Source organism: Perognathus longimembris, chromosome 6 (assembly GCF_023159225.1).
Source record: "Perognathus longimembris pacificus isolate PPM17 chromosome 6, ASM2315922v1, whole genome shotgun sequence".
Lineage (NCBI taxonomy): Eukaryota > Metazoa > Chordata > Mammalia > Rodentia > Heteromyidae > Perognathus > Perognathus longimembris.
The window spans coordinates 5,979,131-6,002,300 of NC_063166.1; the positions used below are offsets into that span (position 1 = coordinate 5,979,131).

At 36.6% G+C, this 23,170-nt stretch overlaps 1 protein-coding gene and 1 long non-coding RNA gene across 3 annotated transcripts in view; one reads left to right on the plus strand and one right to left on the minus strand.

Moving 5' to 3' along the window:
• Positions 1 to 23,170, plus strand: part of Supt3h (SPT3 homolog, SAGA and STAGA complex component) — a 241,970-nt gene that overhangs the window by 158,195 nt on the left and 60,605 nt on the right. For both annotated transcript variants that reach the window (XM_048347678.1, XM_048347679.1), the window contains one exon: positions 19,861 to 19,936. In XM_048347678.1, coding sequence (XP_048203635.1) covers positions 19,861 to 19,936 — 76 coding nt within the window. The remainder of the gene's footprint in view (positions 1 to 19,860; positions 19,937 to 23,170) is intronic.
• On the minus strand, positions 425 to 21,909 carry LOC125352528. The gene is made up of 3 exons (XR_007211179.1): positions 21,885 to 21,909; positions 15,415 to 15,417; positions 425 to 696 (listed from the first exon to the last, which is right to left on the minus strand). It is a non-coding gene; the product is annotated as an uncharacterized LOC125352528 (long non-coding RNA).

Below are 23,170 nucleotides of genomic sequence, written 5' to 3' on the forward strand. Positions count from 1 at the left end.
TAACCAACATATTTTTGTCTGGAATATTTTGTGGATTATGTTTCCCTATTCTTTCTCCTTCACCCACATTCCCCACAGTAGGTGGGTAGATTGTTGTTATATAGTCTGGCTTTTATTTATCCTTACTGGTTTAATCGCAACAAGTTAGTATTTCATGGCCATCACTCTACTACTTGAGCCACACTCCAGCACAAGTTAGTATGTCCAAATAGGAAACCAAGTACATTCTATGGCTACATTTTTATCTTTTTAATGCTTCAGTTTTAGTGAAATTAACAGATCTCTTGTTTGATATAGATAATTCATTTCCATTCTTTCTTTGTATTCTTGATTTCTTTTTGGTACATCATAAAAATTAAGCTGTTGAGTACAATTAGACTTACTTATATGTCGTTGCTTAGAATTAAGAATTGTAGCTTAAACCACAATACTTTTGATCAGTATAATCCATTATGTGAAAACATGTCTGGAACTTTCACAGAATTAGTCCAGTCAGTGGATCAAGTGCTGCCAGGTACTGCCTTTTGGCCTTCTCCTCTTTCTACAGAGGTCTTTTAGTATGGTCTTAGAACATGTTTTATAATGGTGCTCAGCCACCCTTTTCAGCCCGTATGCCTTCCAAATGCATGCTTGTGCCATTTGACAGCACCTATGTGCGTACATGCCCGAGTTCACGCAGACACACACACACACACACTCACACACTACTTGAAGGGATTTTCTAAATAGATGTTTGCTTTTCTTCCCCATCATCTCAGTTCAGATATATTAGTATGTGAGAAATTGTGGTGTAACTACTTATGTTTGGTTAGTTTAGTTTAATTTGCTAAATAAGCTTGCTAGATAAGGACCTATACTTACCTCTTATTATATCTTTTTAGCATAGTGCCTCTAACATTGGAAGCTTTGTGTAAATATTTGTCTATATGCAATGCATAAGATATTCTTTTATAGCTAGAATATGTGCACATGATTGTTCATTATGAATGTGAGTGCTTTCAAGTCTAAGGTGGGAGTATCTTGAGAACTACATGCAAAGTTTCAAAGATAGGTAGGTAGATAAAGAGAAGTGGACTGTAAAGAGAGTGGTGGATGAATGGATCGATAGGTAGACATATAGTTGATGTTGATGCTGCTGGTGGTGGTAAAGAATAAGAAAGAAGAGATAGATAGATAGATAGATAGATAGATAGATAGATAGATAGATAGATAGATAGATAGATAGATGAGATGCATGCTAGATAGGGTGATATACATATGCAACATATATGTGTAAAGTATTCAGCCTTTTAAAATGAAGATATTCTACCATTTGAAGGTGACCCCTGGAGATAATGTGTTATGAGAAATAAGCCAAACACATAAGAGAAAAGTACTGATCTTCTATGCACAACCTAATTGGAGTAATGGGTTATTCTGGTAAACTGGATTTTATTTCTTTGGACTATCAGTCGTCTCAAGCTAATAAAATATTCCTTAAAATTCCTCCACTGGTGTCTCAGGGTCTTATTAGTAAATTATTCCTCCCTCTTGTTTGGGGCTTGGGCTCTTTCACATATAATGACTATAAATATTATTCAAAATAGTACAGGTTCTCTGAAGAAGGAGACAGCCATAAGAAAATTCATGAATTGTAATACATTTTAATACCAAATCTCATTTTTCTGCTTCCTACCTACAAAATCAAAGCTAGGAAAAATAAATCATACTTTATTAAAGTAGCAAGTGTATTTCATGTAAATTGCACCAAGAATTATCCAGTTTGCTTGCATGGGTTGGCAAAAGTAGACAATTTCATGTCTTAGTGGAAGCATCAGTTGATTCAACTATATGGAAATATATGTGACAGCATTTATTAAACACATTTTAAAAACACATCTCTTTTTATGTTCTTTGAGTTAAAAAAATACTTATAGGTACTATCCTAAGAAAATAATTCTTGTTTCACAGAGGAATATTAGAGGTGTAAATTTTCCTCTCACTATGGCTTTTGATGGTCTAGAGATTTATAAAACCTGTTATAGCTCTATTATTTAAGTATTATTTTGTAAGTATATTGTAAGTGACCTTTTGAATTGCCTCTTGGCCTAATTTATTTATTGTACCTTAAATATAAAAACTCAAAAGAGGTTCCATGTGTTGTCTTCCAACTCTCTTCAGAACCCACTTGACTTACACTTAGATCTTCACTGCTCTCCAGAAACTCTTGTTAAAGTCACTGTGGACCCTCATTGTTGCTGGATATATTGGCTTATCCTCTTTCTCTCTCTCTCTCTCTCTCTCTCTCTCTCTCTCTCTCTCTCTCTCTCTCTCTCTCTCTCTCTCTCTCTCTCTGTGTGTGTGTGTTTCTCTCCCCACCCCCTTACTCACTCTCTTGCTCATTCCCCACCCCACCCCCAGTGTTAATTCTGTGGCTCTGAACTAGACAAACATATTGATACTTTGCACTGGTTTTTAGTCCTCTCATTTCTTTCAGATCTCTGCTCACATGTCAGAGACATACCATTAAAAAGGTGCTGTGGACTGATTTGTGTTTCTCAACAACCTGTTTATTGAAGTCCTAACAACCCACATGGTACTATTTAGAGACCAAGGCCTTTGAAAGATAATGGGTTTAGATGAAGTTACAAGGATAAGTTCTCATAAAGGATTAGCAAGAAACCTGCAAGATTAGGAAGACTAGCTCTCTGCTGTGCAGGGACACAGCCATCTGTAAGCCAGTAAGAAAAGTTCTCATCAGAACCAGACTATGATACTAACATGCTGAGACCAGACTTCCATACCTGTGCTGGGTTTTGTTGGTTGGTTGGTTGTTTTGGGGAGGAGGGCCTAAAGGGGAGTTGGCAGGGGGATTGTTATTCCTGGGGTTTGAATTCAGGGTGTTGAATTTGCTAAACTGATAATCTGCCACTTAAGCCACTCTGTCTTTTTCGTGTTCTTGGCAAGATACTACCTTACTTTATGCCTAGGCCAGCTTAGACTGTGTAGCCTCCTCTCTGTGCTTCCCTTTGTCAATAAGATGACAGGCACATACCACCTTGCCTAGCCATATTCTTCTTCTTCCAATAGAACACAAGCTCCAGGGGGCACAAGTTTTTGCAGAAATCTCCAGCACCCAAAGTAATATGTAACTATAGAGGTGCTTAGAAACTATGTATTATGTAAACAAGTAAGCTAATATAATGAAAATATTCCCAAAGATCTATGTATGTATGTATTATGTATACATACATTTCTGTTAAAATATCTATTAGTACACAGAAAAGTTCAGCAAATTTTTAACACTTGACTTTTAAACAGGAGAAACATTCAGTTGTCTTTGAGTTCTATAGCAATTTCTTTTGCTTGAAGTAACCTATAAGACTTTTATGTTTGTTATTTTCATTCAAAGTATTGCAAAAATTCTGCTGTTGATGATTGTTTTAAGTTGGCCATGGTGAAGACATCCACCAAGAAAGTTGAGTAAATTGCAGTGACCTCAAAGCAATAGTGGGAAAGAAGGGCCTTGCATAACACTTATTATGTGACAAATACTATCCTAATCCCTGACGTGTGTGTGTGTGTGCGTGTACGTGTATACTATCTCATGTTTGCTATTTTAACATGATGAAGACAAAGATTAGAAAACTTGCCAAGTATCACCTGTACTATCAGGAGAAGGAAAGCAATAAGAAAGTTGTATGTTTCTTCCAGTCTTTCTACACCTGGAACAATTGCCTGAGCTTATTGTGTATGGTTACTAGCCTCATAATTTTGAGATGGATGAAGGTATTTTCTCTTACTTCGGCTATTTTTTCAACCACTTGTTAATTTCTGAACAAAATCACATTTGAAAAGATAACAGATTTATCACATTTTCTTTGTAAATGTAAAAACTCATATCTCAATTCCACAGTTTTTTAAACCATAATTGATAAGAGATAACTGTGGTTCTTTCAAAAATTTTATAAACTCAAGAAGGGCCAAGGACAGTGGGTTATTTGCATATTTGTGCTAATCAGATTGTTCATCTCTTAATCATGAGTTGAGAGAGAACTATTTCAAAAGAATTTTGATTCAAAAGAGAAGAGGAAAAGTGATTTTGAACCTGAAAAGAAATTTGAAGAGTAGGGAGTGTGTTAATCAATAAGTACTGTATTATTGTGGGAAAAATAAAAAATTCTAGTGAGAGATCCTAGGAAGTTGGAAATGTTTCAGAAAAACCATGAGATGTCAGTGATCATCCAGTTTTCTGTTTTCAGGGTTTTACCTAATCTTGGGCCTTATGGAAAGAGGGCACATTTTTCTTGGAATGGTCGAAACTGTTTGCATTTATGAAAATAGAATAATGAAACCTTTCAAACTTGATTTTAAAAGAAGGGAAAGAGTCAGGGAGAGTGATGAGAGGTTAGATTGACTGAAATATATATGTTAAATTGTGGAAATGTAACAGCAAAATTTTTCCTGTGCAATTAGTATATTTTAATATTTTTTAAAACTTTGAACATTCATGAATTGGAGGATTTTATATTTTTGTTTTAACTTTTCTGCTGTCACTAAATTTCATTGAGACTTAATTCTTTCCCATCCTTGACAACTCTTCTTATGAAGCTTGTTCTGGGGGGGAATGGAAAACTGCTGATATTAAAAATGACTGTGAAGCAAAATTGAACACCTCTGCATTGTTGTTTTTTTTAGGAAGATCATATTTATGTTCAAGTTTCTGGTAGTGTCTTGGTGCTTATTAAGAGATATGGCTTAGTAAGTATGATGCTAATATTATGTGTTAGTTACATATAAGAAATAGGTGAATTTTGTTTGAAGCAAAATTGTCATGTGTCAAGTGTCTTTGGCACTTTGCTGAGAGTAACTCCTGTGCTCTGGTGCCTGGAGTGCAGACTGTACAGGAATCTCAGATTTATGTAGAATCTGTGGAGCACATAAAGGTTAAGTATATATTTAATTATGTATGCTTATATTTCTACATAGGCTTAATTTTCTGCTTAGCTATTTTTTTTAACCTGAGCTACAGCATACCACCAGCTGTTCCCAAGTTAACAATATCGCCTGTGCAGAAAGAGGCACAATTGCACATTCCCAGTCCCATATCTTAGGAGTTGATGTCTGACTGACACAGCTGTGTCAGGTGTCCCAGCCTGAGCCTTGGTGTTGTGCCTAAAACACAGGATCATGCTATATCCTGCCAACATATACAATTGCAGAGTAATCTTGCAGTGGTGGAGGCAGCAAGAAGAGGCAATACCTTAGCTGCCTAGTACCTTGGGTCACCCATCCAGCCATCTACTCATCATTTTAATGCACCTTTCACTTTTCTCTCCTTCCCTTCTCTCTCCCTAATATCACTTACAATTTACAATTTTTCTCTCAATCTCTCTCTCACACAGACACTCACACACTCACACATATACACATTGATCTGAGACTACCATGTTTTATTTCACTGATTTTTTTTTGCCAGTCCTGGGACTTGAACTCGGGGCCTGAGCACTGTCTCTGAACCTCTCTGTACTCCACAGCACTACATGCGGCTTTTTCTATTTATGTGGTACTGAGGAACAGAACCCAGGGTTTCATGCATGCTAGGCAAGCACTCTGCCACTAAGCCACATTCCCAGCCCTCATGTTTTATTTCAAAGATGGTTTTCTTTATGTACTCCGGAGGCTGAAGCAGAAGGATCCCCAGTTTGAGGCTAGCCTGGACTACAGAGTACCCTTATCTCAAAAAAATATTTTTTGTAATCTAAATCTAATTCTCCTTTAAAATCTAAAGGGACATGTATTATATGGTGATTTTAGACATAAAGAAAAATGACACATGCATAAGTAAAACAAGCTCCCACTCAAGTTTACAGAATGACAAACAGAAAATAAGTGTCCTTCCAGTCAAGCTTTGTCTCTTAAAAATAATCTCACCAAAATTACAAGACATTGCAATGAAAATGTTTCTTCAGAATAAGTTAAAAAGTGTATTCATCATGGGGCTGGGGATATAGCCTAGTGGCAAGAGTGCCTCTCTCGGATACACGAGGCCCTAGGTTCGATTCCCCAGCACCACATATACAGAAAAAAAACGGCCAGAAGCGGCGCTGTGGCTAGCCTTGAGCGGGAAGAAGCCAGGGACAGTGCTCAGGCCCTGGGTCCAAGGCCCAGGACTGGCCAAAAAAAAAAAAAAAAAGTGTATTCATCAAATATTTAAATTTTTTATTAGTTTCTCTTCATATTGGAATTCTCCTTGTTCTCCAAGTATGTTGAAATTGTAAATTCATTTTCACCTGCCAGATTAAATACTTATTTTTGTTTTCCCACATAATATTCTCTTTAAACTGTCAAAAATACAATTTCCTAATTAAAATAAGAATCTGGTTGGACAGGTGAACTTTTCTTTTCTCTTTCATTCTCACTCTCTTCTCCCTTTCCCCCTCTCTCCTTTCCTTCCTTCCTCTTTAATTTCCCTCTCTTTTATCTATTCCCTCTCTCCTTCTCTTCTTCATTTAATTGACTAGAGTAGGCTTCTCTCATGGAATATGGAAAAGAATGCTTGCATTCCCTAGCTGTTAAAAAAATAGTCATTAACTTTCCTGAAGGAAATTTAAAGCATGTCTACTAAATGTATGTTTTGAAGCCTCACATTATTGCCATATAATCAGAATACCAAACACTTTTCTTGCAGCACAGAATGCTTAGTTTTACCTAACAAATTACTCTATATTGGTAGCCACAATGAAAAAGTATGAGGCCTTGGTGATTTACAAATAACTGGCGTTATTTTGATTTGGGTTTTTTTTCTTCTATTCATCCATGCATATTTTATTCAAACACCATTTTAAACTTCTCATGAATTTTTTTTTTTTTTTTTTTTTTTTTTTTTTTTTTTTTGCCAGTCCTGGGCCTTGGACTCAGGGCCTGAGCACTGTCCCTGGCTTCTTCCCGCTCAAGGCTAGCACTCTGCCACTTGAGCCACAGTGCCGCTTCTGGCCGTTTTCTGTATATGTGGTGCTGGGGAATCGAACCTAGGGCCTCGTGTATCCGAGGCAGGCACTCTTGCCACTAGGCTATATCCCCAGCCCCTCATGAATATTTTTAAAGAACATTGACAGGCACTTCAATGTTAAAAAGTCTTATATATATATTCTCAAAATCAGCTATTTCTGAAAGTTTCCAATGGGCATTTTATTTTTAAAAGGCAGGCTTAATATTCAATCTCTACATCATCTCTCTTCCATTGCTAGTATCATAAGACCTCTTGACACTTTAAATAAGAGGGGAAATTCTTCTCATGAGAGGAGAGATGGGATATTAGCACGATATTGACATAGTAGAGTACACATACCTGCATAATTGCTAGTGAGGGCATTCTTACACTGTAGTATCTAATGGCTTCTCCCACTGAAAATTTTCTGTATCAAGAATATTCAACATTCAAGAATGTTCAAGAAGAAATGTGTTCATAACCTTACCTACATAACTGTAACCCCTCTGTATATCACCTTTACAACACAATTTTAATACAGAATATACACAGTTTCTGAGTGCAGTGGCTCATGCTGATATTCTAAATAACCAGAAAGCAGAGATTTGGAGGATCAAAGTTTGAGACAAACAGAGCAAAAAGGTCACAGACCCTATGTTAACCAATCGCATGGCACAGTGGCATGAGGCTGTCACCTAAGTGACATGGAAGGTGCAGTCAGGAACATCATTGTTCTACTTTGTATTATGAAAAATGTTCATGAGACCCCCTTCGTAACAGAAAAGACTGAGCAGTAAGTAACGAGTAGTGAATAACGAGCAGTGAGTAATGTAATGGAGAAGAATCTTCATTTTTTTAACCCTATGACTGCTGAAAATCAGTTCTAGAAAACAGCATAGTAGATCACATAAATGAAATGAATATTATACCTCCCTCTCGTATCACATGGCAGAGATACCGACGTGGCACCAAATAATCACTTTGTCATTCCTTTAGATCAGAACTCAGGCTTGTACCTAGATATTTTGCCATCAAGACAAAATTCTACATCTTCATATCTTGTAGCTAGGTCTTCATAACTTGTAGCTAGGTATGATGATTAGTTGTGGCCAGTGAAATGTAGTAAGTAAAATAAAGGTAGTAACAAAATATTTCATGGGGCTTTCCAGTAGTTCTCTTTAATGAGGAAGAGTAGTATACCTTTCTTTTTTCCTTTCTACATTTCATTGATATATACAGATATAACAGCTATAATAGATAGATAGATAGATAGATAGATAGATAGATAACAGATATAACAGATATAATCACCAGTATGAATCATCAAGACAAGGCCACAACCTCAAACATGAGTGTAGATGCTGAGAAGACCAGGGCTTCAGTGACCTCAGTGTGTGGTTATTTCAAGCCCAAAACGTTGTCAGCCTGAAGTAGTTATCTGCTTGTCAGGTCAGAATGGTTGTCTTCAATATTCATGTACATGAGGAAAGATAAACTTGTCTTGCCTAAGTAACTTTAATTTGGGATTATATTGTATGTAGTGAAAAAATATTCTTAACTAATAAAATCTATGAATGATCCCCTAGATGGGTAAGTTGAGAATATACTTTGTATCACCAGGTAATTAGTGTTTTAAGTATAAAATTGTGCTGGTTAGCAGTTGGATAATTGGAAAGACTTGATCTCCTATGTGCTTTGTTATGATAGGATTGACAGGATTCTATCTTCCCAGTTGCCAGTGAAGACTGAGATTTTCTTATAAAATCTGTTCCAGCTTTTTCCAGGGAAATGTATTCATAAGTTTCATAAGTTGTGCTACATACTTCTTATGCCATGAGAGAAGATAATCTGCTGTGTAAATTTGTCATCTTTTAATGTTGAAATGGCTCATCCTAGCCCTCAAACATTAGTATTACTTGGCTTTTCACTGTCAGTTCCAAAGCTCCACTTAACCTTTCACCAGGACATTGATTTTCCTCTTTCCAAGATAATTGACAAATTAAGTTTGTTTTTATAGTGAAGGAATATTCTGCCATAGGCTCTGATTTTTCTCAGAACAATCATAGCCACAGGACAAGTGTTAATGTCTTAATGTGTTCCAGTCTAAAAGACATACTAATTTGAGAGGTTTATTCATTAAGACTTTTGACATCAAAAGGTTGAAAAAAATCATTCACTATTTATTAGTATGTTTCCTGCCTTTTAAATTCCGGAAGAAAATAGGGGAAAGGATTTGATTTTAGGTAGTTATTTTTATTTTTTGTTAATCAAAATATCCATCCTGTTACTTGTGAAATTAAAATAATGTCCTATAGAAAATAAGTACCATCTGGACTGTATTTTTTTCCACTTCCTATAAAGAGCAGTATGCAAAGAAGGATATGCAAAGCAATAGGGCATGTTCAATTCAATTATACTTACAGGATACCTGATGTGGTACAGTAGATAATATTCCCCTCACTGACTCGAACCAGAAACACAAAATTTACAGCATATGTGATATTAAGTTATTGTTATACCTAACATTGACTGCCATCCCCAGCACAATGACTTCAAAAATGTAGTCTACATTTCAATAGCTACTATACACATAGTCTCCTTATGTCTTATTAAGGAACCTATTTGTTTTAGAATACAGTTCTAGATTTTATCAAAGCTGTACATTGCTCAAATTTGAGTGTTTCAATTCTACAAAAACAAAACCAGTTTCTCATCAGAGCCACTAAAGAACATTTCAGATAGAATTTTTTATATTATTATAAATCTTACAAGTCCTTAAATGGTAACATGTAATATCAATGTCCAGTAATATGTGACTGATCATAGTTGATCAGATACAAAAGTTTAATCTGAGTCGGGAGTATTACTAAAACAATCAGTGATCTAACAGAAAGAGCACTAGTTTCCAAATAGGGAACTAACTCTTTCTAGCAGTATGTCTTGATAAAAAGCCACAGAAACTCATGCAAATACTGAACCAACTTGCCTAGCTTTCAAGATCAGTTAAAGTATGTTTGGGGTGTTGACTGGATAAGAAGTATACAAGAATGTTCTATGCTTTTCTTGTAGTTTTTCTATAAATCTAAAATTATTTCAAAAAAGTGTTATGTTTTTATGTTTTGTTTTGTTTTATGTCTTTTTTAAGCCATGATATCAGTGAGCTTCTGTTTGTTCATCTGTAGCGTAGAAGTGAATTGCTGTTCTTCCAAGAGGACAGTTCTACTGTTGTTTGGTGCTATAGTTCTTCCTTATTTCACTTTATCCACCTTTAATTGCTCCTTCCTCCTACTGCCAAAGTTGTCCTTGGCTTCATTAAAGCTCTTGTGGTTGCTCTCTTTAAGGTGAAATACTATCTCCAAGTACCAAGTTAGCAAGACAGTCCTCCTTTTTTCATCTGCCCTGTGAATCCATTCTCCATGCTCTTTGCATGCCCATTGAGACACCTTACCTACAACCAGGACCTAGTGGCCAATGACATTTAATCATCTAACATTTATACTATCTTAAGACATTCCCTTATAAATAAATGCCAAATAAAACTTGAACACTGACATCTAAGAGGTTGGGATTTAATTTCATCATCAAGTATCTTAACAAAAGCCATTTTGTTAAATACCCATAATTACAGGGTTTGCATTTATGATTCCAGGGGATTTTGCTTTTCTGCATTCTTGAAAGCCCACCAGGCAGCTGTTGTGCTGTTATGCTTTGGCTACTTGAAACATTGAATCTGAATATAGCTACAACTTCCTCAGATGTCCTCTGTAGGACATTTTCATTCAGACATCTTTTTGACACAGTTATTTTAAAGGTTAATTCTGCTTTATAAAGAATGTTTTGAATTCATAATTTTAACAAATATTTAAAATAGTTTTAAGATAATAATTAAAATAGATACTAATTTTCTGATGTAGATATTTCTGCTTTTTCCTGTTTTGTGAATTTGTGTTTTTGAGTTTCTATTTATTGCATTTGAAACCAAAGCTAATTTGAATATTGTGCTTACTGCTCTTTTCTCATGAAAGTCATGTTTGGTGGAAACTCATTTTCTTTCTTTTTCAGTGAGTAAGTCTTGGCATATCAGAAAGGACAGTTTTCTGTCTGTTGTTCTGTAGTAACTCGTGTTCCCAGCTGGATCAGCCTCTGTGGCAGATGTTGCTCGGTGAGCCCTCTCATCTCTGACTCATGGAAACTACGCAGCTAATTGCGAGAAAAGGAACTTTAGCTTTAAAATGATTAAGAGCACTCTTTTTAGAGGGATAAACAATTTAATTTTGTTTGCTTTCTAATCTGAGTAGCTATCAAATTGTAAAAAGCCTCTTTTTCTTCTATAATATATTCCCTTGAGAATTTTTCCTAGTGACTTCATTCCTTTACTGAACATAGTGTAATAGACTTCATTATTCATCTTTTTATAGTTTCATCTTTATTCTTTTTGAGTTTTTGAAGCCTGTGTGATTCAGACTTACTGCTAAGCGAGCTTTGGTATCCTCACTTATTTTCAGCTTATTTACAGCCATGTTTTCCTTTAGTTGAAAGTTCCTAACTATAATTTATCCATCTTGCTTCTTAATTAGGATAGTATTGCTAAATATATGAGGATTTTCTAGTATGTTTTCAAGCATATATTTTCAAGTTTTTGATTATAAACTGGGAGAGTAAGACAATCAACAGAAATCATAAGCAGTAAAAGCTATAAACTAGGGGCTGGGGATATAGCCTAGTGGCAAGAGTGCCTGCCTCGGATACACAAGGCTCTAGGTTCGATTCCCCAGCACCACATATACAGAAAACGGCCAGAAGCGGCACTGTGGCTCAAGTGGCAGAGTGCTAGCCTTGAGCAGGAAGAAGCCAGGGACAGTGCTCAGGCCCTGAGTCCAAGGCCCAGGACTGGCCAAAAAAAAAAAAAAAAAGCTATAAACTACATCATAATATGTCTTGGAGACATTTTTATCTGCTACTCCTTAACACTGTTGGCAGTGGTAGTATAGCTTTCAGAAAGATAGAGGAGTAAGGGATGGGAAATCCTACTGAATTGGCTTAGCAGAGTGAAACGGAGGGCTGCTTTTCTGGTCTATGTTACCGAGGGACTCTGTTCCTCAGATAAGAGTTTCTACAGATAAGAGTTTTCACAACACCATGATGTCAGAATCAGGAGAGGTTTAATAGAAGTGACACAGTGTGATTCACATTATTAACTGATCACTCTGACCCATGTGTGGGATTAGTTGTTCTTTCAGTATCATGGCCACTTTGTGAGCCTCACATGTAAAATGGCCTAGTTAGAAAAGAGAGGCACAGAGCTTGATTCTTGAAGGGCAGGCTATGTAGGCTTTCAAGTTCTGTTCCGTGGTTGGTGCTTAAATGAGAGATGTCTTATAAAAAAAAATAATAAAAGATAGGGGAAATAGAGTGGATTCTGAATTTCCTTTCTTTCCTTCAAAGCATCTCTAGTTTTACAAGTTTCACTTATGAAGGTTCCATAAATATCCTTGGCATAATATATAAATATTTGTTTACTTCTTTAATTCTTACCTGTACACATACAGCACAACCTCCAAGAACACAGGCCTCACAGTAAAGCAACCTTCCCTTCAGATTGCAGCATACCTTACTTGCTTAGCAACCTTGGCCAAACTTCCTGCACTGTATATTTGAGCCATAACATCTTCATTTTAAAAACAGATATCTCATCTTGAAATTGAGAATTAAAGAGACAATGTACAGAGCCATGTATAACAATGGGTAAGAGAGGCAGCCCTTCCCTTAGACTGTTTTCAGCTGAGAATAACTCCCCCCATTCCTCCCCCAGTAGTGTTTCACAGTGTTTGGAGACTTTTTTTTATTTTCTCAAGCCAGGAGGTAAGGCTAGGCAGATGATGCAGACACCTAGTGAATGGAGAGGCACTACTAAATATCCAGTGCCTAGGACAACCTCCATGCAGAGAAATCTATAGCCTAAAATGTCAGCACCATGGAGGCTAGGAAATCTTGCCTTAGCGTAGTAATTTATCCATAATGTAGGGGAGGAAAAAAACTTATCTAGAGCCCATTTGTGGGTACATTCTGTTATGTGGTGAAGTCTGAAGAAGCAGCAAATACAATAGACAAAGTCTCTACTAGCATCAGGAAGTATTCTTTTTAGCTGGAGAGAAAGAAATGATAAACAAATAGATACTGTTATGTCAGGTGATTTTAAGAATTCTAAAGAAAAGGGAAGTAAATTAAGGGCTAGAGAAAAATATAAAGAGCAGTCCTTTAAAGTGACCATAGTGTTCATAAAGTGACCATAGTCTGATGAAGTAACCTTTGAACAGAGATTTCAGAGATGTGAAAGATCCAAGCCTCAGACCATAACTTTCGGTAAGGTAGCGTAGACAGTAGTACAGCAAATGCAAAGGCTTATGGGTAGAAATGTTTGGTATTTTTGAGAAACAACACTGTAGGTCATTGTGGCTAGAGTGCAGGAAGTGGGAAGAGTAGCCAGAGGCAAGATCAATCAGACTTTAGAGAGACAGAGGACAGTGGGAGGACTTGGGCTCTGGCCCACATCAAGTGGGAAACTGTTGGAGAGTTTGGGACATAAACGGCAGGATCCTAACTTACCTTTTCTTGAGGGTTATTGAGGCTTGAACTCCAGACCTCAAGCTCTTACTCCAATTTTTCACTTATATCTGGTGCCCTAGAGCCACACCTCCAGTTCTCATAGTCCTGTCTTCATTGTTTGAAAGATAAACTACTTTTGCCAGGAGCTGATGGCTCACACCTGTAATCCTAGCTATTCAGGAGGCTGAGATCTGAAGATCCTAGTTCAAAGCCAGCCCAGGCAGGAAAATCAGTAAGATTCTTATCTCCAGTTAACCCCTGAAAACCCTGAGTGACCCTGGCTCAGAGTGGTAGTTGAGCCTGGAGCAAAGGATGTCAGGGATAGTGCCCAGGCCCCGAGTTCAAACCCCCAACCAACCGAAAAAAAAAAAGGTAGACTACTCTTGTTCTATGGTAGATTAACTGATGGAAAGAGATGAAGAAGCAAGAAGATCTTTTAGGAGACCATCACAACAAATCTAAGAAGAAAGAGGGGAAAAAAATTAAAAATGTTTTGAGTTGGGTGCCAGTGGCTCTCAAGCTTATAGTTCTAGCTACTCAGAAGACTGAGATCTGAGGATTGTGATTCAGGCAGCCCAGCCAGGAAAGTCCATGGGCCTCTTATGTTCACTTAACCATCAAAAAGTCAAAAGTGAAGCAGCACAGTCTTGAACAAAAAGCTCGGACAGCTCTCAGGCCCTGATTTCAAGCCCAGGACTGGCACACACATTTAAAAAAAAAAAAAATTGAAACAGTCTGCTGTGTAGCTCAGGCTAGCCCCTACTCTTGCCTATGACTTTCAAATGCTGGAATTACAGGAATGTGCTACCTGTTGATAAGATGTAAAGAGTAAAGGACTTTTTCCTTTTGAGCTAATTTTGCTTGATTTATAGAAAGTCATTAAATGTCTATCTACATATATGAGATAAAGTTATCCAAGTGGCAGAACAATGAGAAATAGAAGTTTGAAAAAATGTGTGTGTGTGTGTGTGTGAACAAAAGGAGGAAAAGATACAGACACACAAAGGAGAATGTCATTGGTATATTTAGGGAATTATATGCTGTGTAAGTAATCCAGCTGTAAGTAATCCAGGTTTGTCCTTAGGGAAAGTTATTTACAAAGACACAGCACCTTCATGTTAACTAAAGTCAAAACTTTGCATGAAAATTCCAGTGAACCAGGTACCATGAGTCTGTTCAAAATGATGAAAACACAAATTGTACTGGGTACTTCATAAGCAGGAATATTTACTTTTCTATGTTCTCATGTAAGTAGGACCCAGAAAATTAGTTAATCTGGCTTGAAAGTCTGCCTCCTATGTTTGTTTCAAAATGACCAGAAGAATGAGGGACAAGGTAACAAACAGTACAAGAAATGTATCCAGTGCCTAATGTATGAAACTGTAACCTCTCTGTAATTCAGTTTGATAATATAAAAAAAAAAAAAATGACCAGAAAAGGCTGTAATTGCTAGGTAGTAGAATGAGTGACTACTAGTACCATCATTCTCTTTCATCTTTTAAGAAACTATTGCAGTTTAATATTTGAAATTTTTAGGAACAGTTCTTAAAAATGTATTTTTCCACATACATTCCTATATTGTTATACTAAAAAGGTTCAATGTCAGTAAAAAAAAATATGTTTTAGGATTTTTTTCTGAATATTTAAGAACACTGTTGCTGATAACCTAAAGAAAACTTTAAGGAGTGGGTAGAATTGAGAGATTAAATAGAAACCAGTTTGTACTTGCAGATACAAGAGATGACTTATTTGCAGTTGACCTTCCATTCATGTGGCAATCTGAGATGAGAGCACTGTATCATTTGAGAATATCAGTATGAATAAAAGCAATGATAAACCAGCTGTGATTAATGAGCTTTAATTCTGACATTTGTACTTTTACTATGAGAGTTACATGATCATACTAGCTTGTCATATGAACTTTTTAACTCCCTTATAAAATGACAGTTGTAAAAATTAACTTTGTAGTCTGATACTTGGCTCAGAAGCTAAACCCTGACATGAATATAGCTTCCATTCTAGTTACAATGACATGTATAAGCAGTTGCTTCTTGAGAAATATGTGTGTGCCTTAGAGTCGGTTTAGGATCCAAGTTTTACTTGTAACTTTGCCTCTTTAACTTAACAGTTTTAATTTCTCTAAATCTCAGTATCTTTAGATGCAAAAAGGAGCTATCTAAATTGTTATTGTAAAACGTGGGCATTATTTTGGTCATGTTGTTTTTACTAAGCGAATAACTTTTTTCCATTTGTACTTTTTCCAAGAGATTTCTTAGAAGAATTAGATGTGGTTAATGGAAAGGAAGTTTAGTAAGTGTCTCAGAAGACAGCACTTCAATTCATCTTCAGTCATTTTGAAGGAACATACATGAACTATAGGTTTAGGTAGGCAAAGAACTAGCTTCAAAGGAGAGAGAAATGTATAATTTTTAAACAGGCCTGGTTGAAATGTGATATGGCTGGTCATTATTTCAGTCCTCTTTGGGAGAGATCTTGTTATCATTGTCATCGCTTGCCAGGATCAGCAAGTCTTATTGCCCGGTCTGTCCTGAGGAGGCTCCATTGTTCCTTAGGGTTAGTTCAGGCCTCTTGTCATAAAGATGTTATTGATCAGTCCTGTCCTTCCTGGAACTCAGAGTGATTGCCTACACATTGACTACACAGAGAATGCCTTGGAGCAAAGTTATATACAAAATGGAAGCTGGGATGCCAAGCTTTTCTCCTGCTTTTGGTTAATTCATGGGCCCAAGTAAACAAAAGCAGCTTTTCAATACTTATTATAGTAGATCAACACAGAAAATAAAAGCCAAGTGTCTTTAATATTTGGCTAATGTCTTGATATTTAAGTGGGTCTTTGGTTTAAGATTTGCTTGCTCTCTGGAATTCATATAATCTGCTCACAGTTCTTAAAGTTCTTGGTCATATATCAGCCAACAAGGACATTGATGTAAAAAATATTTACGGTAGATTAGAGATATCTTTTTATAATACAAATAGGCTAGCACTGGAACTCGGAGCCCCAGGTTTCAGCTCTACCTTAGTCACCTTTGGTTTCAATCTCCATTTCCTTATCTTTAAAGTGAAGAGACTTGAACAAGGTAAACTTTGAGCTACCCTCCAACCCTAGTACATCATGCTGATAAATCTTTTTTATAGGATAGTTTACCTTGCAATAACTATTTCCTGTGTGGCTAGGCACTGGGGCCACTTTCTGATGTCCCTTAGAATAAAGGTTACTGCTTACATGCTGAAGACATTGAAAAAGAACTACGATGTTTTGTAACTGGAAAAAAATTATACTAAGTGAAGTGAGCCAGACCCAAAGAAACATGGACTCTATGGTTTCCCTCATAGGGAATAATTAGCACAGGTTTAGTCTAGTCACAGCAGAGGATCACAAGAGCCTAATAGCTATGCCCTTATGAATGCATAGGATGATGCTAAGTGAAATGAACTCCATGTTATGGAATCGACTGTTATATCACTGTTGTAATTACTTTCAACATGCCATGTGAAACTGTAGCTTCTATTGTTGATGATCCTCTTGTATCCCCTTCCTGTGGTTGGACCCGCACTATCACTGTAACTTACCTGAGTACGTTGGAAACTGTGTATACTGGTATTAGGACCAGGGAAGTGAAAGGGAATATCAAAATCGAGAGACAAAGGATAAAAGACAAACGACTACAAAAGCAATACTTGCAAAAACATTTGGTGTAAACCAACTGAACAACTCATGGCAGGGGAGGGGGGAATGAGGAAGGAGGTAACAAACAGTACAAGAAATGTACCCAAGGCCTAACATATGAAACCGTAACCTTTCTGTACATCACTTTGACAATAAATAAGAAAACAAAAGAGAATAGGCATTGCAGAGAATATCTGAAAATGAAACGCTAGCTCTAACCATTTAAATTCTTTGAAAGGTTTATAAGTATCTTTAAAATACTGTCAGAAGATAATCTTTGCAGGCCAAAATCTTGTACCTAGCCAGACACTTCATTTAATTAAAGTTGGCTACCTAGCAACTCAATCTCTTAAGGTAAGTTTTTCTAACTTAGATTTTTACAATCATTTATTGCAGATACATACAGAAAACAAATCTTAGTCATTAAATAGGTGGAAGAAAAAGTATTAAAAATCTAGGGAGATTCTGTATTTTTCCCTAGTTGAGTCTAACTCCTTTCTGTCTAGCCATATGTTGGGTAGATGAGTCTACGTAGCTGGAGAGTACCAGGTAAGAATGCATAGGTAGCCCAGGACTGGTTGCTTTAGGATAATAGCCATTATTTGACCTACAGAATAGCATTTATTCATTCAGAAATGTTCTTTACTAACCAGGCATAGGTGGCTTATGCCTGTAGTCTTAACTACTCAAGAGGATCTCAGCCAGCCCCGGCAGACAAATCTGAGAGACAAGAATCTCCAGCTAAACAGCAAAAACACAAAAGAGGAAGTGTGGTTTAAGAGATACAGCATCAGTCTTGAGTAAACAAAAGCTAAGCAAGGCACTAAGCCCTGAGTTCAAGCTCCAATACCTACCTGTACAAGAAGATAAACAACAGTTCATTTCTAACCTGGCACAAGTGGCTTAGTTTAATCCTAGTTTATTTGGAGAAAGATCATAGTTTAAGACCAGCCCAGGCAGAAAAGTTTTGAGGCCCTATCTCAAAAATAACCATCAAAAAAACAGGACTGGGAGCATGGCTCAGTGATAGAGTGTCATCCCTGTAAGTAAAATGGCTCAGTGATAGAGTGTCAGCCTATTAAATAAAAGACCCCGAGTTTTGACTCTAGTACCCCCCCCCCAAAAAAAATCACTGCTTGTTTACCATGTGTCATACATTTTTTTCTAGGAGTTAGAAATTCAAACCTGAGTTTTTGCTACCATCAGGTACAGTACATATTTTGTATATATAAATAGATATATGTGAACAATATACTGTTATCAGTCTTGGGGAATTTCTTTTTTAAAATAATATAAGCAATAGTAATTCAGTTATATTCAGTTATACAAATATTCCTTTTGCTTAGTTTTACATCAACAATATTTGAGTCCTGTGTCTTATATTTTAAAAAGAGGACCAAAACTAAATAATGCATTTACATACCAAAAATACCCCAAGCACATAAACATCAACCCAGTAATATACTTAATAAGAATACCCTTAAAGAGAACAGTTTTCTGATGCATACACAAGACAGTATCTATGTGTGCATATTTATACACACTTGACACACATACAAATGTGTATACTTTTTAATCTGAAAAATGAGGGAGGACGTAGCAAATTGTACAAGAAATGTACCCACTGCTACATATGAAACTGTAACCCCTCTGTACATCACTTTGACAATAAATAATTAATTATTCAGAAAAAAAAACTTTGCTTGTATATTAAAAAGCAATTTCAGTTTGAAAACTATCCAGACATCTACACAAACGAAAAGAAGTGGTAATTCTGTGTTCAACAACTATAATAAAGTCCTTCCAAAACATTAGAGAAATTGAAATCTCAGGAAAATTTTCCCCTTGCTGGCCATGAACCCATTCCACGAACTACCAGCCTGTCTCATGTCAAATGCTTCCCTTACCAAGGAAGCGGAAGCGGTCATAGTCTTTCCCACCAGACCATGGGTGAATTATAATTATCCTACCTCTTGTGGGACAGTGAAGCAGCAAACATCTGCTGAACTGAATCAAAGAAGCCACGAGTGAAGCTATACCAAACTGTGAATCATACCTGGACTCAGATGAAAGGGTCTGTGTTGTGTTTACCTTCTCTTTATTTTCTCTGCAATTTAAAATATGGATTTGTTAACTCTGGCACCATGTTCTGAAGGGAGAATGTATGGATCTCATTCACTGACTCCATTTCAGCATTGAAAAATCACCGCTTTAAAGTGATGGACAACAATAGTTCCTAACAGTTTTCCTGTTGGTTTTTGCCCCTTCACAGTTTTCTTTTGCTTTAAAAGAACAGGATAAACAAGAAACTTCAGAAGTGCACAGTCTAAGAAACTTAAATCCTTTGGTTTTAGTTTCAATAACAAAGGAGTAGAAGCTTACATTTTAAACTTTACTTCCAAAAGAAATAAGCCTCACAAAATAATTAAGTTGGTAATTTTAAATATCACGGTATACATGGTCTTACTTAATTGTTCATCTAGACTAAAGAAAGAAAAATGATATTTCAAAGAAATGGTACTTCACAGTATTACCTGTGAGAATATATATAGTAGTCTACTGTTTTTAAATGTGTCTTTTTATTTTTACCTACTAGAGAGCAGAAAGACAGACTCGAATGATGGATTCCGCCCAATATGCAGAATTCTGTGAAAGTCGACAGTTAAGTTTCTGTAAGTAAGAATTAAACTTTCCACAATTATATGTATGAGAGATTGTGTGTTACAGAATGTACTAAACTATGGCAAGCTCTCCATGCCTCAAAAATTGATGTATTTAATAATAAATAGTTATAACTGCTATGAGAATAATATACTCATTGTGAGACAGCCTATGAAAGATTTTACACATTCTACTGCAATTACTAGTATTAACAGGTTAAAGGGTTCTAATAATACACAGGTAGCTATGTTAATTATTTATACTACCTTTAGTCAATAAAATTCCCTTTTTAAAATGTTCTCATTTCAGTTTCTTTTTCACTTTCTTAGTCATATTTACACTGATATTGCTGACTACTTGGTCCACAGTTAGGATGTTTGAAAGACCCCAGTATTAATTACAAATATCAAATTTCCCTTCGTGCACACTCATAGCTTCAAAGAACACATCTTCCATTTTTTTCTTCAGCCTCCTTGCTGTGGCATGCATTCAGCATTACCCAAATTCATCAGTTCATACTCAGAACACTAATAACCTCGTGATATAACTAACACTTCCTGTCACTGAGTATCAGCTTATTAAATATGCAGAAAGCCCCAGGGTAGTGGCTGGATTGTGTAACAGACCATCCTCATTGTAGCCGTTCAGTGGTGACTAAAGCACTAAAGCTCTCTCGGGGTAGAAGTCGAGAAAGTGTGCTGAAAAGTCTAGTTAGAAATATGACAAAGTTGCGCATGGCCCCAGCCTGAGTGATTATAGAAACAACAGGGCTCTAAACAAAATGTAGGCAGAGTAACATGTTTAACTTGGAAACACAAAATGAGAGCTTCATTTTTAGATGATAAAAAGGGCAAATAGATGACATTTCAAATTCTGCTGCGTGAAAATGTCAATAATATAGGGGAAAACGTGTTCTGGGAGGGTTTTTTTTTTCCTAAATAAATTTGCTTTCCAATCTGACTAACAATTTGGCATCATACATCTGTAAAGCATTAAGTAAATGACACTTCAGATCATGGCAATTCAGCAAATGAGAGGTTTCTGTATTATAATTTTTAGGTTTAAAAATGGCATTTGAGTCTTTTATAAGAATAAATCTGCAGTTTATAAAGTAACAGTGAAATCAAGCTATTTTTCAAATCATATTTTAAATTTAACTCACTTTAAAAGAACTGTTTTAGTATGTTCTTAAGCAGCAAAACTAAGTCCCTTTTTTTTTGGTTTGGTTTGGTTTTTGTTGCCAGTCCTGGGGCTTGAACTCAGGGCCTGAGCACTGTCCCTGGCTTCTTTTTGCTCAAGGCTAACACTCTGCCACTTGAGCCACAGCGCCACTTCCAGCTTTTTCTGTATATGTGGTGCTGAGGAATCGAACCCAGGGCTTCATGTATTCAAGGCAAGCACTTTACCTCTAGGCCATATTCCCAGCCCCGCTAAGTCTTTTTTTTTGTTTCTTTTATTTTATTGGTAGTACTAGGATTTGAACTCAGAGCTTTGAACTTGCTGGGTAGGCACTATACCACCTGAGCCATGACCCAGTTCTTTGTTGCTTTAGTATTTTTGGAATTTTTTTTTGCCTGGGACCAGCCTTAGACCATGATCTTCCTACTACTTTCCATGTACTTGGAATTGCACATATACCCCACCACACCCAGGTAGCTGGTTAAGGTTGGGGGTCTCACTAGCTTTTTGTTTGAACCCATGGTTCTCTTGATTTTTGCCTCCTGAATAGCTGGGAATTACAGGGTTGCAACACTGTACGTGACTAAAACGAATAGTCTTTAAAGTCTTCTAATAGCCTTTTTAATTAAAAATTGTTTTACTACTTGATTTTTTGTTTGTTTTTAAAACCTATAGTAGATTAAAAATCAGGGGTTGGGCTCTAGCTCAGTGGCAAAGCATTTGCCTAGCAAGTGCAGTGTCATGGGTTCAATCTCCAGTACCAAAAGAAAACACACACACACACACATACACACACACACACACAGACACACACACACAAATCAGTATGATCAGTATGTTCTTCTGATAAAGTAATTGGACTGTAAATATCATCTTGTTTTCTGTAGGAGAAGAAATTTAGTTATCTCATGTGTTCGCTTATGTTTGTATGTCCAGAAGGATTTCATTTTGAAGCCTTGCTAGAAGAACCTGCTTGGTGTGACAAAACACTAGGTTGAGCATGAGTCTGTTGCTGTCAGACATTGCTTTATGTGGGAAGATGCAATGGTGGGGATACATCCTTGTCCCTGCATCCTAAGTGCTTAAAGCCTAGCTGAATACTGACCATTGCCCTCCTCCTCACTTTTCTCCCAAGTGTTTCAGAGCATAATCACTGGGTATCTGCATCTGTGTTCCCACTGACCTGTCAGATGGGAGAGTGGGTAAAGTACATTTTATTGATCTTGTCAAATTTCTGCCTGTTGACTATAACTTCACAGGTATTCCACAGATGTTAAACAAGTGTTCGTGAGCTGTTCCAGCTTACCAGTTAGATGGAATGTTGCATGTCAGATATTTGGAAGATTGGTTACCTTGGGGAGAAAGCTTTAAGGGGGATTATCATAATTCTGCCACATTTGACAGCTTTGGATATGTACTTTCATAACAGGACTTCATATTGTCTATGATTTATTTAAAAGAAAACTCTTCTGTATATGGAGTCCATGAAGATTCCATATGTATGGATCAAAACATCATGCTTTGAGTTACTATTAAGTGTTCTGTAGACCAGAGGGTTCCAAATTAATCCCCCCAAAAAAGAGTGTATTGTTTTAAAGTATAGATTTGACAAAATCTTTGCTATCAATCTTTTTCCTCTAGTTACTAGTTAAATGAGTAATGTCCAAGGAAGGTCCTATACAAAATTAGTACTGTGGTAGTTTAGAGATATTTAGTAGAGGATTCCATATGTTAATAGTGATATAGAATTGCTATGTAGGCAGAGGGACTTGCTACATTTTTTCATCCACAAAGAATGTATAATATTAGAAGCACCAATGAAAGATGTTTGATCAGTTCAATAAATGGCTAAATAGGGAAAGTAGACCTTTGGCTATGAGAGCTGGTTTCATGTGAATGAAGAAGAGTAATAGGACAGCATTTCAGGGAGAAAAAAAGCAGGTCTTGGGCACTGAGATGATATACTCAAAGCCAGGTGTTCAGGGGCTCAGGGATTCCTAGGGAAGTAATTTAAATACAGAGTGGAGTCAATCTGGTTTTGAAGGGTAGGCTTTAGAATCTGGCAC